Source organism: Mustela putorius, unplaced genomic scaffold (genome assembly GCF_011764305.1).
Source record: "Mustela putorius furo isolate JIRA1106 unplaced genomic scaffold, ASM1176430v1.1 tig00000421_pilon_pilon_pilon, whole genome shotgun sequence".
In the NCBI taxonomy this organism is placed as follows: Eukaryota; Metazoa; Chordata; class Mammalia; order Carnivora; family Mustelidae; genus Mustela; species Mustela putorius.
In genome coordinates, this window is record NW_025421375.1 from 7,942,110 (window position 1) to 7,962,160 (window position 20,051).

General features: G+C 40.7%; 1 protein-coding gene across 2 annotated transcripts in view; it reads right to left on the reverse strand.

The window, feature by feature from the left end:
• MLLT3 (MLLT3 super elongation complex subunit) overlaps nt 1-17,229 on the reverse strand; it is a 280,958-nt gene extending 263,729 nt beyond the window's left edge. Inside the window, exons 1-2 of one of the 2 annotated variants that reach the window (XM_045079666.1) lie at nt 16,942-17,229; nt 15,343-15,523 (exon numbers count right to left, since the gene is read on the reverse strand). In XM_045079666.1, the coding sequence (XP_044935601.1) occupies nt 15,343-15,523; nt 16,942-16,953 (193 nt within the window). In that variant the 5' untranslated portion in view covers nt 16,954-17,229. Of the gene's footprint in view, nt 1-15,342; nt 15,524-16,471; nt 16,683-16,941 lie in introns of those variants that run through there. The other variant, XM_045079667.1, reaches the window with a different exon arrangement.
• Nucleotides 17,230-20,051: the final 2,822 nt, after the last annotated feature.

Below are 20,051 nucleotides of genomic sequence, written 5' to 3' on the forward strand. Positions count from 1 at the left end.
GTATATTCTCTATGGCTCAGGAATTTAACTGGTTATGTTCAAAATAATACACTTAGTGGGTCATGGAACCCACTGCCTGTGAAATCTCCCATGGAGATTCAAGACCACCCATTGAAAATAGTACAACATTATTGCCTCGAGCAAGAAGCTGGTACATAGGACTGGTTATTCAAGTCTTTTAAATACTATTTTATTGAGGGATTGTGGGAGGTGGGGGAGGGAGCCAAGGGGGATTCATGAGTGGATGGGGGAGGAAACTCAGACAGAAAAAGAGAGAAATTTCTAAAGCAAAAGTTCCAGTAGTCCCCTCACAATACTAATCGCACCCTCCCCCCTTTTTAAACAGCTACATAAACAAAGTAATAAGTGCTCAATTTCAGGGAGAATTACATTATACTCCATTTGAACAGGCTACAAAGTACTTTTATTTGAAAAGCTGCTTCTCCTCTGTTATAAACAAATTTACCCGGCACCAATTTCAATGAGAAGATGGCTAAGGGAGATGGGAGGCAGAGTTAGGAAAAATTCACTCAGTGTCTTAAATAGTTGATCCAATAAAGATCCTTTAGAGGAAACTGTAAGTCTATTTTTTTTTTTCTCCCAGTAGGCAAATCATACAGGGGGGCTTTTCTTTTCTAGCGTACTGCACCCTGTCTCTTTAAATTCCAGGCCTGCCCCATTTCCCACGCATTCAATGAAAGCAACACGTTTGCTGGCCTCTAGCCCACAATGTCAAGTAGTTTTCTTGCTATTGAATTTCAAGATTATTCTTTTGGATCATTTGCCCTTTAGTTTTAAGCACGCCAAAGCAAAAATAATGTCTTTCTACAATAACATAAAGAAAACTCTGAGGCCTTTACAAGTCTACAAGTAGAGAACACCTTCTCCTTTAGTTCCCCTTTCACTGCAAAATATGCTCCCACTCTATATGCTCCAAATAAGGGCCATTTATACATTATCTTGGTCTACTATAGCTTTGTCTGTACTCTAATAAAATTCTAGGAGTATATTTAATTTAGTACCAAATTTGGAATTTCTAACAATCTGTAATACTCAAACCAAGTCTTCATATTACTCAAACTCTCAAAGTTTTAAGTGTGATCCCCTGAGGATTCAGTTAGAATAAGTTTTAAAACAATGACTTGATTTTCTGTATTTGCAGTTAAGCCATCTACATAAATTAATAATAAAAATAGTAAGCAAATATGGGGAGCTGTAATCATGGGGCCAAAGAGTCTATTTCCCTCATTTTCATACACATCTTAACCCTGAAAAAAAGAATCCAGGCTATTATGAATCCCACTCAGAATTCTCTCCAAAAGAATAGAAATAGTTAAATAAAAATTTATCAGCAGAACTAAATGAAGACCATGGAAAATGTTACTCCGAATGCTAGCAAATGGAACTTAAAGTGGCAATTTTATTCAAACAGCTAACAAAGAAATGGTCTGATCACAAACATCAATTTTTATATTTCACATTCTGAGGTGGAGTTAATCTGTCATTTATGAATTTCATAAAAGCAGCTAAAACCAAAGGGAAAACAGACTTATTCTTAGTTGACGTACAGTTTTGATATGCATTTGCACATACTACTTTCAGTGGTTATTCTTTTTAATGTTACAAAGGTAAAGATATTAATATCCCACATATCATATCATAGACTTAACTAGATGAATTTTGCGTTGTAAGGAGACCTTTAAGACAACTAAAATTAACTCCATCTTTGCAGAAATCTTTTTTATTTTTAGAAATTTCTTTTACTTGTGTTTAAGGAATGTCTGTATTAATCTATCTGTACTGTATAGAAAACACAAAATGACATTTTAATTTTCATTTTTAAAACTTCTGGTTATTTTTGCAGTAATATACAAAATATTACTTGAACTGCTTCAATCCTAAAATATTGTTTGTGTTTACACACGTATGCATCCGTTCAAAAAGAACCATCTCTTCTTTCCCTCCCCGAAACACTATTTTTATCTTGCTTTTGGTAGTTGTCCGGGTACTTTCTATTTCTCATAATTTAACATTTAACTTCCAAATTATATACAAAGACACAAGATGGAAATGGGTCTTTATTTGCAACTACAGATCCCATCTATTCCTGCCACTATGACATCTAAGCATGATTGATGCCTTTTCATTTGGTGTCAATTTTTAAAGTCAGATTTAGGCTCTGGAAAATTTTCCAATACTATACACATCAAGATAAACACACTAATTAACAAGCTTATCAAACTCAACAGGAAAAAAGAAATCGAAACTTTTCAAAACATTCTTAAGTGCTTCAAAAATGTACACTGTACTGAAATACTAAACAACGGTTGTCTTTCTGCTACAAAGAACATCGTCTATGAATCATGTACTCATAAATCAGGTTAATCTGATTCATTTTACAACTTCAACACAGCAACTTTGTTAAGAAAGGTAAGAATATCATTTAGATGTTTTTCTTAAAGTTTACAATCAACTTTTGAAACATCTGTGCATATATAAGTGCTATTAAAAGAAACACTCAAAATGACAAGGTGACTAAAATTCCAAATAACAAAATATGAAAGTGTTCCTTGGGAAAAACATTTTTATATTCTAAATGAGATTAAACTTAAAAAAAATAAAATCTTATTGTAAACATGTCCATATGTACATTTAAGTATCTAGTTTTACCTTCACACAAGATAATTATGCCTTATTCAAGAAAGCTCAAAAAACCCAGTATAAGCATTTCCTGAACTCTTTCTATTTGCTGGATGGGGGTACTGAATTTTGGAATAAAGCCAATTTAATATATATTTTTTAATTCCTGATATCCCATCTCCTAGAGATAACTTCTATTAACATTTTGCTAAGTATGTTCTTTCCATCTTTTCACTGATGTATTTTTATCTCTCACACAATTCTCAAAATGTGAGTAATGAACAATTCTGGCCATTCTCATACAAAGATAATGGACTGAATCAAGTACTACAATCAATGATAAAAATAAACCATAAAAAAAAAAAAAAAGCCTCTACAGAAAGCTACTATGTCAAGTAACACTAACTTCAAGCTACTAAGTGGCCTTTAAACATAATTCTCATTTATTTGCTGCTCTCTTTAAATTGTCTGCATTTCTATATTTTTGCATATTTGTGTAAATAAATCCTTCGCTCTAGCATCATTCACAATTCCCTTTAACTAGTTGGAATGATAACTAGAATTGTTTTTTACATTAGCAGCAAGTCACATGTAAAAAGTTGGAAGAGTAACTGCTTTTCAAATCAACTTCAATTAAGCATCTGAATTATTAAATAGAAAAACCCTGAAAGTAACATGAATGATCAAATATTTGAAATACCATACTTTTTTAACCTGTTTACATGGTAAGTCAAAGTCCCCAACTATTCTGTTGATAGGAGAAACACAAGCAGTTATCTGAAACATGATGCTTCAGAAAAACACAAGGACAAAATTTCAAGGTCTGGCCTACATTATATGAAAGAGAAAAAAAATTCAGTTAATTTTCATGAAAAATTCAATGGTCTAATGACCTGGTCAAGAGCCATATTTGAAGCAGAAGTTTCAAATAAACATATGGTATCCTGAGTTCTTGGAATGTTCCAACCTACAAGTAGTGTTGATGGCTGGCATAAATGGCACTGAGATTATGAGAAAGTAACTTTTCGTAACAAAACCGTAATCACCTATCTGGTTAATCCCCCTACTTCCCTGTTAGGGTAGATGACCCAGCTTACTGTTCACTCACCATTAAAAAAGGTAAAATTCCAATATGCTGACGTTCATATCAATAATTTTCTATTTTCAAAAAAAATTATTCTCCAAACTACCACAATATAAAGCATAAGAAATTAAATACAGTAACACATGTCTATCCACAACATGATAACCAATACATAGTTGGTCTAATAAATGGTAGTTATTTCATTAGGAAACACTAGACAAAGGAAGGATATGCTCAGAACTTACCCTTAAAAGAAAAAAAAAAAAACTAAGGAAAAATAATATTTCAGAGCTCAAAAAGCCCACAGAGCTTATTCAGTCCAAACATATCCCTTCTGCCTCCCAGGACAGGGCCTTTTCTACTGCATTGCTAAATCCTGCTCTACAAGTTTCTGGAATATATCTGACTCCTTTTTTTTTTTTTTAAGATTTTATTTAGTTATTTGACAGAGAGAGATCACAAGGAGGCAGAGAGGCAGGCAGAGAGAGCAGGGGTGGGGGGAGAAGCAGGCCCCCCACAGAGCAGAGAGCCCAACGTGAGATGTGAGGCTAGATCCTAGGACGCCAAGACCAGGACCTGAGTGGAAGGCAGAGGCCCAACCCACTGAGCCACCCAGGCACCCCCACCTGACTCCTATTTTTACAGCTAAAAGGCTAGTTGTATTTCATGAATTAAGTAGCTTTAAAAAAAATTTTTTTTAAGTGATAGACCTAGCCAAGTCTCTAAAATTTGTGGCTAGCTTTTTAAAAAGCACCAAAGTAGGTGAAAAAAAGATGAAGGAAGAAAAGACAGAAAAGGAGAAACATTCATTTTTGCCTATAACATAGGCTAAAACTCCTTCTAGAAAATGTGATTCTCAGCTGACACAATGCTTCCTGCTAAATTCAGGTGGTGGTTCTGTTTACACATAGTCAATTATTAGAGGTACAGAAGAAATCAGTTTCTGAACATGGAGCAAAAATTTACCACTTAGGGGAGTGGAGGCTGAAGTCAGGATTCTAAATCTCTTACCTACTAGCAATACCTATCTGCCTTTATGTTATACTGCTGCCAGAAACTTCCAGCATCCAGACTACACTGATGGAAGGTATGAGTGCTATCCGCAGTGATAATACAGGTCCCATCTCATCGGATGAGTAACAGCAGACATACGAGGGGAGGCCAGTGCAGGACTGATGGAGCATAGAACACGAGCTCCTGCTCAGTGTTTATATGATGAGGAAGAAGCTTCCCACTGCTCCTTACTATTTCTGCGCACAGGTAGGAAAAGTCCTACAACAAGCATCTTTAATAAGGCAATCTGGAGCTACGTCAACATTTTGAATAAACTATCCCACTAAAAGCAACCAAATCCCAACAGCCTAAACTGTTTTTCACGTAGTCACTACAAAACAACTGCTTGTAAAACAGAACAGGGAAAGAAATTAAACAAGAGAAAATTTTTGTAAAATAAAAAAAGACTTCTTCAATACAAAGAAAGCTTTCATTATGCAGCAACTCATGTTAATGAAGTATTTGGGGTAAAAGTTATGGGTATAACAAAAAGGCCAATGAACCTTACTTTTAAACATCCAAAATGTTACAAATCTATGTCAAAATAAATAGGGACATAGAATAATCTGATTGTAATCTCTCCCAACACCACTCTGGGGGAGGGAGTAGATGTAAGGGCATAAAACCTATCTTCAAAGATTAAAGGTATCATGCAGACTAAATTTATATCCAGATACATTAAGAGGCAAGCAACTCTCCCTACTGTGTAGGCCACTGTTGTTATTAATATTTTAGGAAATTGCTAATGTATAGTTTGCTTTTTAAAATCAATACATACACACAGGATTTGGCCTGGTACTGATGGGGAAATAACTAATAATTTCTGCTGAAAACAAAGAAAAAATTTACTTTTGGCAAAATCAAATATTTTAAAATTTATTTGGTTCAGAGAATATCAATCTTCTGACATGGATAATAACTCTAATTAAATCCAACTGATCATCTTTATAACCACTTATGAACATTATTTTAAATAAATGGACCTCACGATTAAGTTCAAGATAAGCCATAATTTTCTTTACTTTTTTTAAAAGATTTTATTTATTTATTTGACAAACAGAGATCACAAGTAGGCAGAAAGGCAGGCAGAGAGAGAGAGGAGGAAGTAGGCTCCCTGCTGAGCAGAGAGCCCCATGTGGGGCTCAATCCCAGGACCCTGGGATCATGACCCAAGCAGAAGGCAGAGGCTTTAACCCACTGAGCCACCCAGGCGCCCCAAGCCATAATTTTCTTTAAAAAAAAAAAAAAAGATGAGGAGAGCCTGGGTAACTCAGTGGGTTAAGCCGATCTCACGTCCCGGCATCGAGTCCCGCATCGGGCTCTCTGCTTGGCAGGGAGCCTGCTTCCTCCTCTCTCTCTCTCTGCCTGCCTCTCTGCCTACTTGTGATCTCTCTCTGTCAAATAAATAAATAAAATCTTTAAAAAAAAAAAAAAAAAAACTATGTTCTGGATCATTTGTGAATTGCAATCCCACCACAGTGGGAAGGCAAAATATCAGGGGATATCTACCATTCAGTATCAAATTTTCCTAATGATTTCATCTCAAAGGAGAACCTTAAATTAATCCACCCAATAAATTTGATTTTGCCTGAAAGTAGCTGTAGAACTTTCCCCTCTTAAGCAGTATCTACCATGGTTACCACCACTTAATTAAATCCTAGATCATGTCTACAAAAGCAGGTATTGCTGAATATTTGTCTGCTAATATAAGTGAACAATTATTCAACATTTTAAAAGTAAGCATTTACCACCATTTATTACCAGCTCTCTTTTGGCACCAGCACACCTGTGACTCGTTGTGTCTACATACAAGATCACTTCACATCTAGGCTCCAATTCAAAATAAAAAGAGGATAAAGAAGGATGCAGAATCTCAAATGTCCTTCCCAGCTCTACAAGATACAAGCATGTTGAAGGCAGGAACCTCCTGTTTCTCATACTTCTCAGCAGTCCTTTCCCTGTATCCTGCATGTAGAAAGTCTGTTGGTTAAGCATATGACTAAGTCCACAAATTATATTCTTAAACAAAACCCCAAAACCACACAGGAAAACAAAACAAAATAGGTCAATTTGGCAAAATTAAAAACTTGTGTATGACAAAGAGATACCATACATTAGGTTACAAGAAAAAGAAATAAAAATGAGGCAAGATATTTTCAAGGCAAACAACAAAGGATTAACATCCTACAGATAAGAAAAAGACAAAGATCCCAAGTTTCTTTTTTAAAAAAGACAAAGGACATTTTTAAAAGTCAATAAAGAGGAAATCCAAATGGTCAGTAAACATACAGAAAATGCTTAACCCCACGAAAAACCAGAGAAATGCAGATGAAAACAAAGGATACCATATTTCAACTAAGTATAAAAATAAGAAATCTGAAAATATCCAACGTTGGCCAAGCTGTACAGAAAATGGACCTTATTCCCTGACAGAGTATAAACCGTCACGACCACTTTGTAGAGCAATCTGACAATGTCTAATACAAATGAAAACGCACACACAACTCAAATTCCAGGCCTATATCTAAAATCTTGTTCATCTGTACAAGGTAACACATTCAAAGATGCTCACCGCACAGAGCAGACAATGACCTATATATTCTTTAGTAGGGGAACAGAAAAGTAAGCATAGAACCTCTTCCTACCATGAAAATAGTGAACAGAAGAAATTAAAAGAAATGAATTGGCTCTCTACTGATGAACTGTGTGTGAAAAGGCTAAAATACGTGGGGGAGGGGGGAACTGTAAGCTACAAAATTATTCACTCATGAAAATGTTCTGGAATTAAAGGGTGGCAATTGTCCCACAACTGTGTGAATATACTAAAAGCCACTGAACGCTACACTTTAAAGGGGTGAATTTTACAGTATGCAAATTACATCTCGATTTTTAAAAAGGACTCATCTAGTATGATACTCTTTATGGAGATTTTATAACATAATATACTATTACTTGCAGCAGTATAAATGTGCAAATGTACATAAACAGAAAGAAAGAAAGTCTGAAGAGTTGAAAGAAAGGATGGGGAAGCATCTAAAAACTTTAGCTGCCTAGCTATAATATCTAATTCCCTAAAATCAAAACAAAGATTCGAATACGATAAAATGTAAACATTTATCCAGCCTTGGTAGTGGGGATGTGAATGTTTGTTATATCATTCTTTCCTTTGTATTTTCATTGGGGTTTTTTTGTTTTGTTTTTTTGAGAACTAGAACAATGGCACAAAATAGGCATATCATAAACGACAAATAGTAAATATATAGACACGTGAAGACATGCAGCGCTATTAATCAAATAAATGAAAATAAAAATGAAGTTCTGCTTCATCCAGCAAATTGATGAAGAGTTACCAAAACAACAACAACAACAACAACAACGAAAAAAAAAAACAACAACAACAAACTGTTAATTCCCAGTATTGGCAACCACATAGGGAAAAGGGAATTCATCCGATCCCTGGGGAAACATAAACCAATCTTTTTGGAGGAAAGTTTGGTAATGCATCTATCAAAATTTAAAATCTATACACCTTGTCTCAGCTACCTCCCTTCTGGTAAATATAACACAAGGAAATTACAGGAAAAAATGTAAAAATGAATGCCTCAGATGTTCATCATAGCATTAATCCTAACAAATTAAAACTAAGAGCAATCTAAATGTCTATGTGAAGTTGTAATAAATGTATATTTGATGTAATACCATAAAATCCAGCCCTAAAAAGATGCTATTTCACCATATACCAGGAGGGCAGAAATGTTCATTTATGCTATAGCCCCAGCTCCTGGAAGTGTTCTAGCCACACAGGACCTCAAAAAACTACCTGTTGAATGAATTCAGGTAATTTACAGTTAATGTGTATGTGTGTGTGTGTGTGTTTGTATATATAGATACAGATATCTACTAAAATATGAATTATGGCTTTCTATAAAGAATTCTCAGGTAACCCTTTTCTTCATATTTCTATAGTTTGATTTTTCACAATGAACACACACCTATAAATTAATAAAATAACAATGTAAAAAATACATGGGTTCCTCATAAAAGCTGGATTGTACACTGTCAAAGTTCTACATCTGTAAATTTAAAAATACTAATGAGATACCTGTAATACCAATGGACTCTTTTTCCAGACAAACTGTATTCTCAGAAATGAATACAGCACTATAAACAAGAATGCGGAGAACCACAAAATACAAAAGAATAAAAGATTAAAGCATGAAAATGTATGTTACAAGGAAGAGAATGAACTACAGACTCTGGCCACACACACAAAGCAAAATGTTTCAAAAGAATATTAATATGTATCACTGAGATGAGAATTTCTCTTTCTACATGGTAGCTTCTTGCTTGAGGAATGAAACATAGAATCAAGCAAGTATAAAAGCCAAGGGAAAAAATTATAGAATTCTGTATTACTTCCAACCGGACAGTGAGAAACCCTGAGATCAGGGATCCAAAATGTTTGAAAATCTCTCCAATAAATATTAGAGACTAAAGTTCAGTAATACAGTAAGTCCTTGCTTAATCATGTAATTGGGACAATGGTGTTTCACATCTCCTCCTCTCCTACCTATCTAAGCTTTCCAAGTTACCTTCTGAAGATTTAAGTCACTAAGTTTTTTTGTTTGTTTTTTTTTTAGATTTTATTTATTTGACAGAGATCATAAGCAGGCAGAGAGGCAGGCAGAGAGAGAGAGAGGATGAAGCAGGCTCCCTGCTGAGCAGAGAGCCCAATGCGGGGCTCGATCCCAGGACCCTGAGATCATGACCTGAGCCGAAGGCAGAGGCTTAACCCACTGAGCCACCTAGGCGCTCCTAAGTCACTAAGTTTAAAAAAAAAAAAAAAAAAAAAGAAAGAAAGAAAGAAAGAAGAAAAAAAAATTCTACATCTTAGAACTGTAAAAGCTGTGTTAAGTAGCAGAGGGTTATCTGTAATAGTTTACCAGAAAAACAACTAAAGGGCGAAGGTTGGCCCATGAAGACCACTGGAAGGAAACTTGAAAAAAAACGAGAAAGAACAAAGAATCTTTAAGGTAAAATTATGAAACCGATTGATACCCCTGCCCTGCTCCCAGAGGGACCCTACAGAGGGTCACTTAAAATAACAGATGTAAAAGGCTTCTGCTTATACAAATAATATGCCATAAACTGGACAAGGATATTAACTATAAAATATATCCACCAAAACCCAAGTTTGGATTTTCCTTTTCTGGAAAAAAAAATTGTTAGATAATTGTTATAATGGAATTTAACCATGTCAAATACCTTGGAAGACTTATCTTTCCTCTTTCCATTAAATGTTTTTATTAGCAACGATAGTAATGGCTTTAAAAACTCAGCTTCCACATATTAATAAAGGAGTTGATCTGTGCCAGGTTCTGTGTTGAATATTTTATACCAGAGGTTCTCTGAGTGTATTCAGGGATCCCAGGATCCCCAAAACCTTTCCCAGGGAAAACCTATTTTTTCAACGACTCTAAGACATTATTTGCCTCCTTCACTCCTTCTCTCAGAAGAGTACTGTGGAGGTTTCCAGAGGCTACCTGATGTGTGGTAATGCAACAGAATGAATGCAGAAGCACGTAAGCTGATCCAATTATTCCAAAACATCAAAAAGATCTGTACACACAAAAATTAATACCACACTTCTCACTCTGTTTTCTTGAAAATACTCATGTTTCATTAAGATACTTTTCACATGCTACCTTTAACGGGTTGATTATTATCTTTAAAAAAATTAATAAATAACTTCTTAAATGTCTCAGGTTTCATTTCTAATACTGTATATATCGGTAGATATAACTTACATAGGAAAAGCTCTGTGGAGTCTATGTTTTGAGAGTGTAAAGCAGTCTTAAGGCAAATAAATTTGAGAACAGCTGATTCATATTTAATCCTCAATTTATGAGGTAATGGTTGTATTCTTTCATCATTCCAGGAACATAGATGAGAACCCAAGTGAGAAAACAGAGAGAGAAATGACTTGCTCAAGATCACAGAAGGAGCTGGGGAAGCGCCTGGGTGGCTCAGTTGGTTAAGCATCTGCCTTCAGCTCAGGTCATGACCTCAGGGCTCTGGGATGGAGCCCCGTGTTGGGGCTCCCTGATCAGTGGGGAGTCTGCTCCTCCCTCACCCTCCTCCTGCTTCTGCTCTCTTTCTCATTCTTTCTCTCAAATAATAAATAAAATCTTAAGGGGGGAGAATTAAAAAGATCACACTAGGAGTCTCTTAAGCCAGTATTTGAATATAAGTCTGTAATTCCTAACCATAACTTCTCACCACTGAGCAACAGTATCTACCCAAGATAGTTCTATGTTGTGCCTTTACTCTTTGACTTTTAGTCTTAAAAAGTAATGAATGCTCACTGGAATGTTTTAAATACACAGAATTAACTTTAAAAAAAAAATCAAACAGTACAAAAACACCTATCAACCTATCACTGCCAACACCATGAGCACGCATTAGAAAAACTACTGGTAGGAGCTGGGTTCCCATTCAACCAAAATTCATTTACTTATACACATACACACATGCACTTTTTAGTTGTATAAGCATATTTTTTTAAACGGGATCACACTGATTTAGCGACTTATTTCACTTAGTATCTCTTGCCGATCATCCTGCGTCTACGAATAGATTTACCCCCTTTTAACAGACCACCCATCATTTAACTGTACCCAGCTGGGGGTCCCCTATATGGCTTGCCTCCAAATTTCTGCTGTTTAAAAAAGTCACAAGCAATATGCTGTAACTTTGTGTAGCTGTGAAGCTGGATCTGCTGGAAAATCCCTGGAAGTAAAACTGCTGGGTCAAAGGGTGTAAACATTTAAAATCTTAATAGATGTTGCCAAATGCCCTCCAAAATGTCCGTGCCCAATTTACATTCCCACTAAAAGCAGGAGATTTCCTTCAATAATTCAGCTTTTAAGTGCCTTGGAAAATTATGCTGTATGTTGCTTCAAAATGCCAAGTAGTAGAACTGCTCTCAATGGTCATTTGAATTCCATACAGAACTCTACATAAATCTTCTAACACTCGATGAATGTATCAGAATAGCTAGCTATACATTTTTACTTTTTCCTGAAACCCTTTAAACACCTCAGAAGAGAAAACACACCAGGTACGTGCAGTATCTGCAACTGGTTGGTCTCAAATTTTAGGAACCCTGATAAAAAGTTACCCAAATTATTTCAGAAGACTCCTTAACACAAATCAGAACTACACAGTAATGCTGGGCTCAACCATTTAAATCAAAGGAAAGTTCTAAGTGTGGATTTATTATGCTTTATCTGCCCACTCAAAGGACTAGGGCTAGAAATAAAAAGCTATCAAATCATACCAATGGCCAAATTAGCTGACATAAAATAATAAGCAACAGATTTCATATCATAAATGTCAATGGAACAGACTGCAAGAGTTAAGAATGGCTATAATTGGAAAGAAAGTTCACTCAAACTCACATCATACTGAAGATGAAAACATTAATATTTTAAATGAAATGTTTTGAATGTGACCATTCATTTCAGTCATATCAGACTATTATAAATCTTTGGTACTAACAAATAAGATACGGTCTTTTTTTTGCAAGTAGATAGTTTTAAAATGCATTATACTCTGACCTGCCTATTCTGTACCAGCTAATGGATATTCCAGGCTTCACTATTTCATCAAAATCTCTCTTCTAGTACTCTGTGCTAGTAATTTTAAGTTTAAGTCTCCAACCCATCTTCAGGACAGAGTAAACCTTCATTAATTCAAGTCCAATTAGCTCAATTCTGAAATGGTACATGTAATTCTCATTAGGCAACAAGTTGAAAATACTGTAATTTCTTCCTCTATAAGTTCTCATAATACTACTGTGAAATAAAGGAAATCAAGCTGAAAATCAATTTGCTTTTCCAAACCAAAGATTCGTAAAACTAAGGACTCATCCACCTTCGTGGCTGAGCAGTTCATCCTCAGTGGGAAGGTCCACTTCTGATTATCAGTTACTGTATACAGTGAAAGTGATTTAGCCTGTCATTATCAATAGCCACTTACAGCTGGGCATATGTGCATTTCTTTTAAATATCTTGTAACTAAGATTTTTCACAAAGCCCTTCTTGCAGTTTCTCCCCATTTCCAATTTCTCACTTACAGATCTATAAAATGGCAAATATAACACCTTAAAAGGTACTGAAGTAGACGCTACAATGATTGGCATCCTTATTCTGTATTTATTCTTACCACTTTCAAAGACTTTATAAGCCCAAAGTAAGTCCCAGGATTAAGTGGCATGTTTGGTGTTACTTGAAATTTACAACTAACTATTCCCAATGAACAGAGAAACCTTCTCTTGCAATCTGAATCATGTGTAATTACAGTATGACAAGGTCTCTCCTGGGCTATGTAAGCTGGCATTTTTCCCAGGACTTGTCACATCATGGGAAGCACACATACAAATAAAAATCCAAAAATAAACATTTTAAAACAATGGTGTATAGACTACATAAAGAAAGTCCACAGCTGAAAATAAAAAATTGAAGAGCCCATTCAGCAAGCAGGCATCTCTCACTAGAGATGGCTAAGACATCAGTGTTATCAAGCAGCTTACCACGCCTAGCAACAACTCCCAGGTGTGGGCTGTGCAGGCCAGCATCCTCCCGTTCCCTTGGCTGGACAGAAAATCATTAAGTAGGGGACAAGCAGGGGAACATTGCCACAGACACACTGAAGCACAGAAACAGTGCTGAAATCTGGGGAGGCTGGTCATCTTTCATTTCATAATGCCAATTGCTTGATTGTTAAAGAGCCTAAACAAAGTTATCTTAAGAGCTACATCTTCTGCCAACTGTCTTCATTTTCCTAATACAACAAATACTGCTTTTTGTTGTTGTTGTTCAATGTATTTCATTTTGAAGTGAGTAGCAGCCAAATGGTCCTAACAGTGGATACCAAGGATCTTAGAAGGTGGTTTCTTTTGTTTAAACTCCTCTGCAGTGGCTCTATAGACACATGGAAAAGGGAGAGGGAGAAGCAAGCATCAAACCCAACCTCACACAGTGACAGAAAACTTGACAATACTCATCCTAATTACAATACTGAGGAAATACGAAGTAAAAGCTCTCTGGCTATATTTTGATCTAAAATGCTAAAAAAATCAAAATGCAATTTCCTAGAGGCCACGCATATTGCTACCCCTCTATTAGAGGCTGGATTCATTTATTAACCATCCAGCAAAGCCCATCAAATTCAACTGTTCAAGTTCTCATGAGGAGCTCTAAAACAAACCACTAAAGGCAAAATATACAATCCTACAACCCATCACATGAGCTCTGGAAACAAAAATAAGCATCAGCACAAACCTCTGCCACCTCAGAGGCACACAGCATTTCGCCTTTCTTTATTCAGCTCCTCAATGCTCAATAATTTCCAGTAGCTCTAAGCAGAATGGATTTATTATGATGTTACTCTAAGAAACTGCAGGAGTTCTAGATGCCAATAAAGATTACGGATCAAATGGAAGATAACTACTAACCATTGTGTCGAGTTAGATAAATAAACCTGCTCACAAACAAAGCACCTTATTGTATTTGTACTGTTACCTCCACTAATCCAACTAAAACAACCAGACACTAGCTTTCCGGAGGCTGAAGGGAACAGAAATCAGATTTCTTAAACCCTCTTTAATTTTCCTCCAAAATAACACCCCGTTTCTTTTTTTCAAAGCCGTCCTGCGCTTTATGGGAAATGTTTGGGATCGGAGGGGCTGAGCTGGATTATGCAAACTAGAGACCCAGGCTAAAAACCAAGGTGGGGAAGGACTGAAACAGAAGGCAGGAACACATCGTTCCTCTGAAACTTAGCTTCAACCTTTGCAGGGACCCTCTTTCCCCCGGAGATTCCATGGGTAAGAGACTTCGGGACGCTGCTCAAAAATCAAAGGGGCAATCAAGTGCTATGGGGGGGGGCGCTAGGGACGAGTAAGCCCCCCACCCCCGACTAAACAGAAAATGCTGACGGCGCCGGGTAGGGGTGGCTAACCCACTGAAAGGAAAATCTGACAACCAGCACCTAGTGCCGAATACACAGGCAGGAAGACCGAGAAGACCCTAAAGAGAGGCGACTTCTCGAGACGGAACAATAACTACATCCCATGCATTCGTTGCTAATAACGCAGGTAAATCTCAATTTCTCCAGGTTAAAAAAAAAAAAGGCGCAAGCTGTTTATTCCCTCCAGCTCCCCCCCACCCCCGACACTTCCAAACCCAACAACTAATTGCACCTTCCCCACAGAACCCGCGGCTAACCCCAGAGGACCGGTGAGGGCTGGCTTGGGATGAATAAACACTCGACACCTGACGGTCCTTTCTTGGCGGTGACTTTCCCGAAGCCGAAGTGGCGCGCGCGCGGGCGGGAGCCCGGACCTGGCCAGCGCGGCGCCGCGCACCCTAGTCCCGAGGCGACGCCGGCGAGCGCGACGCGGGGGGCGGGGAGAGGGGCAGGGGGACCGCCCGGGCCAAGCGATTGTTTCCTCCGCGAGCAAAGACATTTTTTATCAAGCTCCTTTTGTATTCGAGCCCTACCTCTTTTTGGCCTAGGAAAGCTTTCGTGCAAGTGGAAGACGACTTTCTCCACAAAGTGCTGTATGTTACTGTGCTCCGGGCCGCGCACGAACACCATCCAGTCGTGGGTGAAGCCCTCCACGGTGGGTTTTTTCCTCACCTGGGCGCGGTGCCCCAGCTCCAGCTTCACCTGCACGGCACACTGCGGGCAGGGGGAGGAGAGACAGCCGTGAACAACAGGAAGGCGACCGTTCGACACTGAACATTGCGCCTGACATTTTTTTTCCTCCCTCTTGAAACGCACATAAAAGGAAACGGCGGTGCCCTCTGCATCCACGTTTCACGCGCGTGGGCGCGCACACCCCACACCCCCAAATACACCCCACTCGGCCGGCCCGGATCCCGGCGCCCGGGGCCCCGCATCCACACCCGCAGGGATTGTAACGGAATGTTGCCCCCAGTCGGGAAGGGGGTCCGGGGGTCGGGGGTGGGGGTGGAAGAGGGAAAGCACACTCAGCCACTACAAGCACGACAACAAATGCATCGGAAACAAATTAGAAGACAATTAGGAGGCGATGCCAGGGCGGTTTCCCGGTGTGGGAAGGGAGGCAGTCGGGACCCCGAGGTGGGGGGATTCTGGTGAGCCCCCTCCCTGAAAGTACCGCGGCGACAGGCACACGCCGAGGAAGTCTTTGTGTACGTGTGTGTGTGCGTGCGTGTGGAGCGCTGTGCCAGGCGGAATGGAAACTACAGGCAGCCTCTGCTGATGGGTACAAACTCCCGTGCTCTTAGCACTGGTTTCGTGCACAACAAAAATGAGACGTCGTCACACACACACACACACGCCCGCAGCAAAACACGCCGAGGCATCCATAACTTAAGGCACCCCGCACCCCCCGGCAAAAACCCCCCACGCGATCGGCGAGGCCAGCCTCACCGAGCCCCCCCGAAACACACTTCCAAGAGCCAAAGTGGCCCCAAAGTAGCTCCCACCTCCCCCAAAAAATAAAATTCAAAAAGGCAGGGCGGCGGGCGGACAGCCGCCGAGGCTCGACTGCGCACAGCCCAGCGCGGGGGCAAAGTTGCGTGCGGCCCCGCCGCTGTCAGCCCGCACACTCCGGCTCACACACGCGCGCCGCGGAGAACGCACCATCGTAGCGGCCGCCGAGGCTGCTCGCCGCGTCCCCGGACTGTGCCCGCGGCTCCCGGCGGCGGCGGCGGCTGAAATATGGCTGAGTTATTATTCGCCTCCTTCCACCGTGTGAGTGTGTGAGTGCGCGCGTGTGAGCGAGAGTGCGCTTCTTGCGATTGCAAAGAGAGGCGAGGAGAGAGGGAGGCGCGGGGGGGGGTGGTGGAGGGGCGAGTGTGTGAGTGTCTGTGTGCGTGTGTGTGTGTGTGTGTGTGTGTGTGCGCGCGCGCGCGCGCGCCGGGAGGGGGGGTGGAGAGAGGGAGGGGAGCGGAGGCTGAGGGAGAGGCAGCAGCTCCCTGCAAGCCGTACCAACCTTTCTCTAATTGGAACCGCGGAGCGCTGGCGCTGTCTGGGCGGCGGCGGCGGCGCAGGGCGAGGGAGGAAAGGCGGGGAGGGGGGAATCTTTTATTATTATTTTTGCATGTACTTACCGAGCTAGCCATGCCTGGGGGCCCGGAGGTTTGCTGGGGTGTTGTGTGGTACCCCCCTCCCCCGCCCCCCTCAGCTGTAATTCATGAAGAGGCTGCTATGAATGAGAGCGCGCCCGGGAGCGGAGGGTAGATGGCGGACATTCTCTGCCTTTTTCCCCCGCGTTCGCTTGCTCGCTCGCTCGCTCGCTTATTAAACTCAGCCCCAAAAGCAAAAGCAGCAGCAGCAGCAGCAGCTCCAGGGCCAGAGGATGAGATTCCGGAGCATGCGCCGTGGCGCCTGACACCGGGGCTCAGAGCCTTACGGGGCGGAGGGAGGGCGCGCGGGCGGGGCGGAGCGCGCGGGGAGGCCGAGCGAGCGAGCCAGGGGGAGCTCGAAGGAGCCAATCACCGGCCACCTCCCGAAACCCCGGCAGCCCGCACCGCCACACTGGAACGCCCTGCTTAAAGTAACAGGTTCCTACTGGGGAGGGGGGGGAGGTGGAGCAGAGGGCGGAGAAGGGGCGCTAGTGGGGAGAGCGGCCAGCTGGGGAGCCATCCCAGCCCCTATGTAAACTCCTCTCGCCCTACAATAAAAAACGGATTAAAACTGCTGGAATGTAGCCACTGCCTAGAGCCCCCAGCAGCCGAAGAAGGGGTGTTAAATCAAGTCTTCGGCGTTAGCAGGCTTGGGGGGGGGGGGCCGAGGAGGAGAAGGAGGGGCTTTCTTTTACTTTCCACCGCGTCTTTTTGTGGTTTTGTGCTGAAAAGGCAAGAACTCACGCCCAAACAAACTTACTTAAGGACTGAGCGAGAGCAATGGCAGTCTACAAACAAACATCAAAAAGCAGTCGCTGCGACTGTTATAACCCGCAACAATCTCCCGACCCCCTTCCCCACCTACTCCCAGGCACCCGCCCACCGGCTCCACTCCCCGCCCTTCTGCCACCGCCACAGAAAATTCGAAAATGAAATGAACAAAAATGCTATTTCCTTCCAAGGGAACTCCTCCCGCTTGGTAATCCCCGGCTGGGAGGCATCACAAAGCGGTGCCCAGGTGAAGGTGAGACACCTGGGAGTACCGGGTGCAGACCCTCAGGGACCAAGCTTAGAGTTGTTTTCTTCGGGAGGTTTCCCCTCCTGACAGCCTGGTGGGTTGCATCAGAACCTGGAGAATTGTCCTCCGAGGACACGCGGGGCAACTGGGAGTCTTAAAATAGCAGATAAAGTTAATACTGGCTGTAATGTGCATAAATTGGATTATAATCTTTAGGCGTATTGGTGACAGCCAGCGTAATCCAACTCTGGGTATTAATCCGGTTATGCTCCCAGGTGACAAACCGTCTCAAGAGTGTTCCCAGAGTTGCGCTCCTGCAAACGTTCCCACTCGGGTATTAGGTCTCAGTGGCCGAGGATTCAGCAGCGCAGTCACGCGTGGGGTGGTGGGGAGGAGTACTGACTAGCTTCCTTCAGCAACGCCGACAACCTTCACAAAGGAAACGGATAAGATCTAGACAATTGCTTTGAAAGTGAAAGATGGGTGTAACTCCGGTTGGTTAAAGAAAGATCCTTGCATCTTCCTAGCCCTTATTCCTTTTTTGCCCGTCTTTGTTTTCTTTCCTCCCCTTCCCTCGCCTCCCATCTTTTTTTTTTTTTCCCCTGAATTTTCCTTTGGCTTCATTCTCTTCTCCCTGCTTTCCTGTCTTTATTTGCCTCTTTTCCTCTTTCTGGCTCAACTTTCTGGTTTTCGTCTTTTCTTAAAACCACGAAAGCAAGTTGTCTCAGCCCTTGGATTAAAGAGAGCAGTAGAGGGGGAAGGAGGTTACCTGAAGCATCTGGAGTCCTACTTGCTAGTTTTCAGTTCTCCCAGCTGCTCACAGAAAGAGAACCCAAATCAGATCCGTGCACTTCGGGCCAACTTTAATTTCCAATCCATTACTCTAAATCCAGTGGTTTGAACTACTAAAATTGACACTCTGACCTCTCCCCAGCTACAAGCTAGAAAACTTCTTTGGCTTGAGGGGAGAAACATTTTAATCCAAATCCAAGTGCTATTTCTCTACTAACCCACATGTACACAGATGCATATTATCTTGCATATCTGTACAAATAGGTGTGTGTGTGTATCAGAACTAAGTTTAAGTAGACAAGCTGTGTGTTGGCATCCACATGAAGGGTGGACCTTCTTGCTATGCATTATTCACTTTTTGATGAGATAATTAGAAATCCTTCAGAATAATAAGATAGGGAACTGATGATTATCTGGATGTGCCATTACAATAAAGCCGTTTCCTTTAAGGCAGCAAGCACCGGGCAGTGAGTGTAGCTCAACACATAGGTGGAAAACAACAATCTGATTATAAGTTTGAGGTGACTTTAGAGTTTGACTAACCTCTTCCAATGCCAGCTGGACTTTCCTGTGATTCTCTCTGTAACTTGTCCCCGTGCTGAGGGACTGGTATCTCTTTTTTGAATTATGTGTTTGTTGGATTAAAATTTATTCCAGGAGGCACCAATAACCCTTAGAGTCAGAGACGGTCTTTTCCCATTACCCCTCCTCTCTCAGACTCCTTTAAAAACCCACCGTGGGGGTAAATTTCATTCCCTAGGCACTGAAAACATAAATTCGGTCAGTAGATGGCGCATGGAGCCCTTCCACCAACGTCCTTACGTGACCTCTTTACAACAAAAAGACCAGAAGGAGGAGAAAAAGAAAGAAAACACAATCCTAAATACTCTAGATTCAACTTTTGGGCAAAGGAATTTATTCCAGTCTTTCAATGTATCATTCATAAGCTGTTTTAACAAGTTGGCTATTAATTAAAAGCTATCAAAACAGGAATAACAGCAGATTAATTTTGTCCAGCATAACTGGAGATCTTTGCGCTCTAAGGTAAAAACCTGAGAAAGCTTTTGAATACTTAACAGTGCAATAATAGAAGATATTTTGCAAATCAATTTTAAGATAATTTTCTCCAGTACTAAATATTCCCCCCCCCCAAAAAAAAAATTTTCTAGTGGTAATGCTTAGGGATAAAAATATCCAAAAAGCAACGACTTTATTAAAATTCATACTTAGTATATAGCACAATATGCAACACTGTGGCATTAGTTTTGAGGAGCAGACAAGAAAA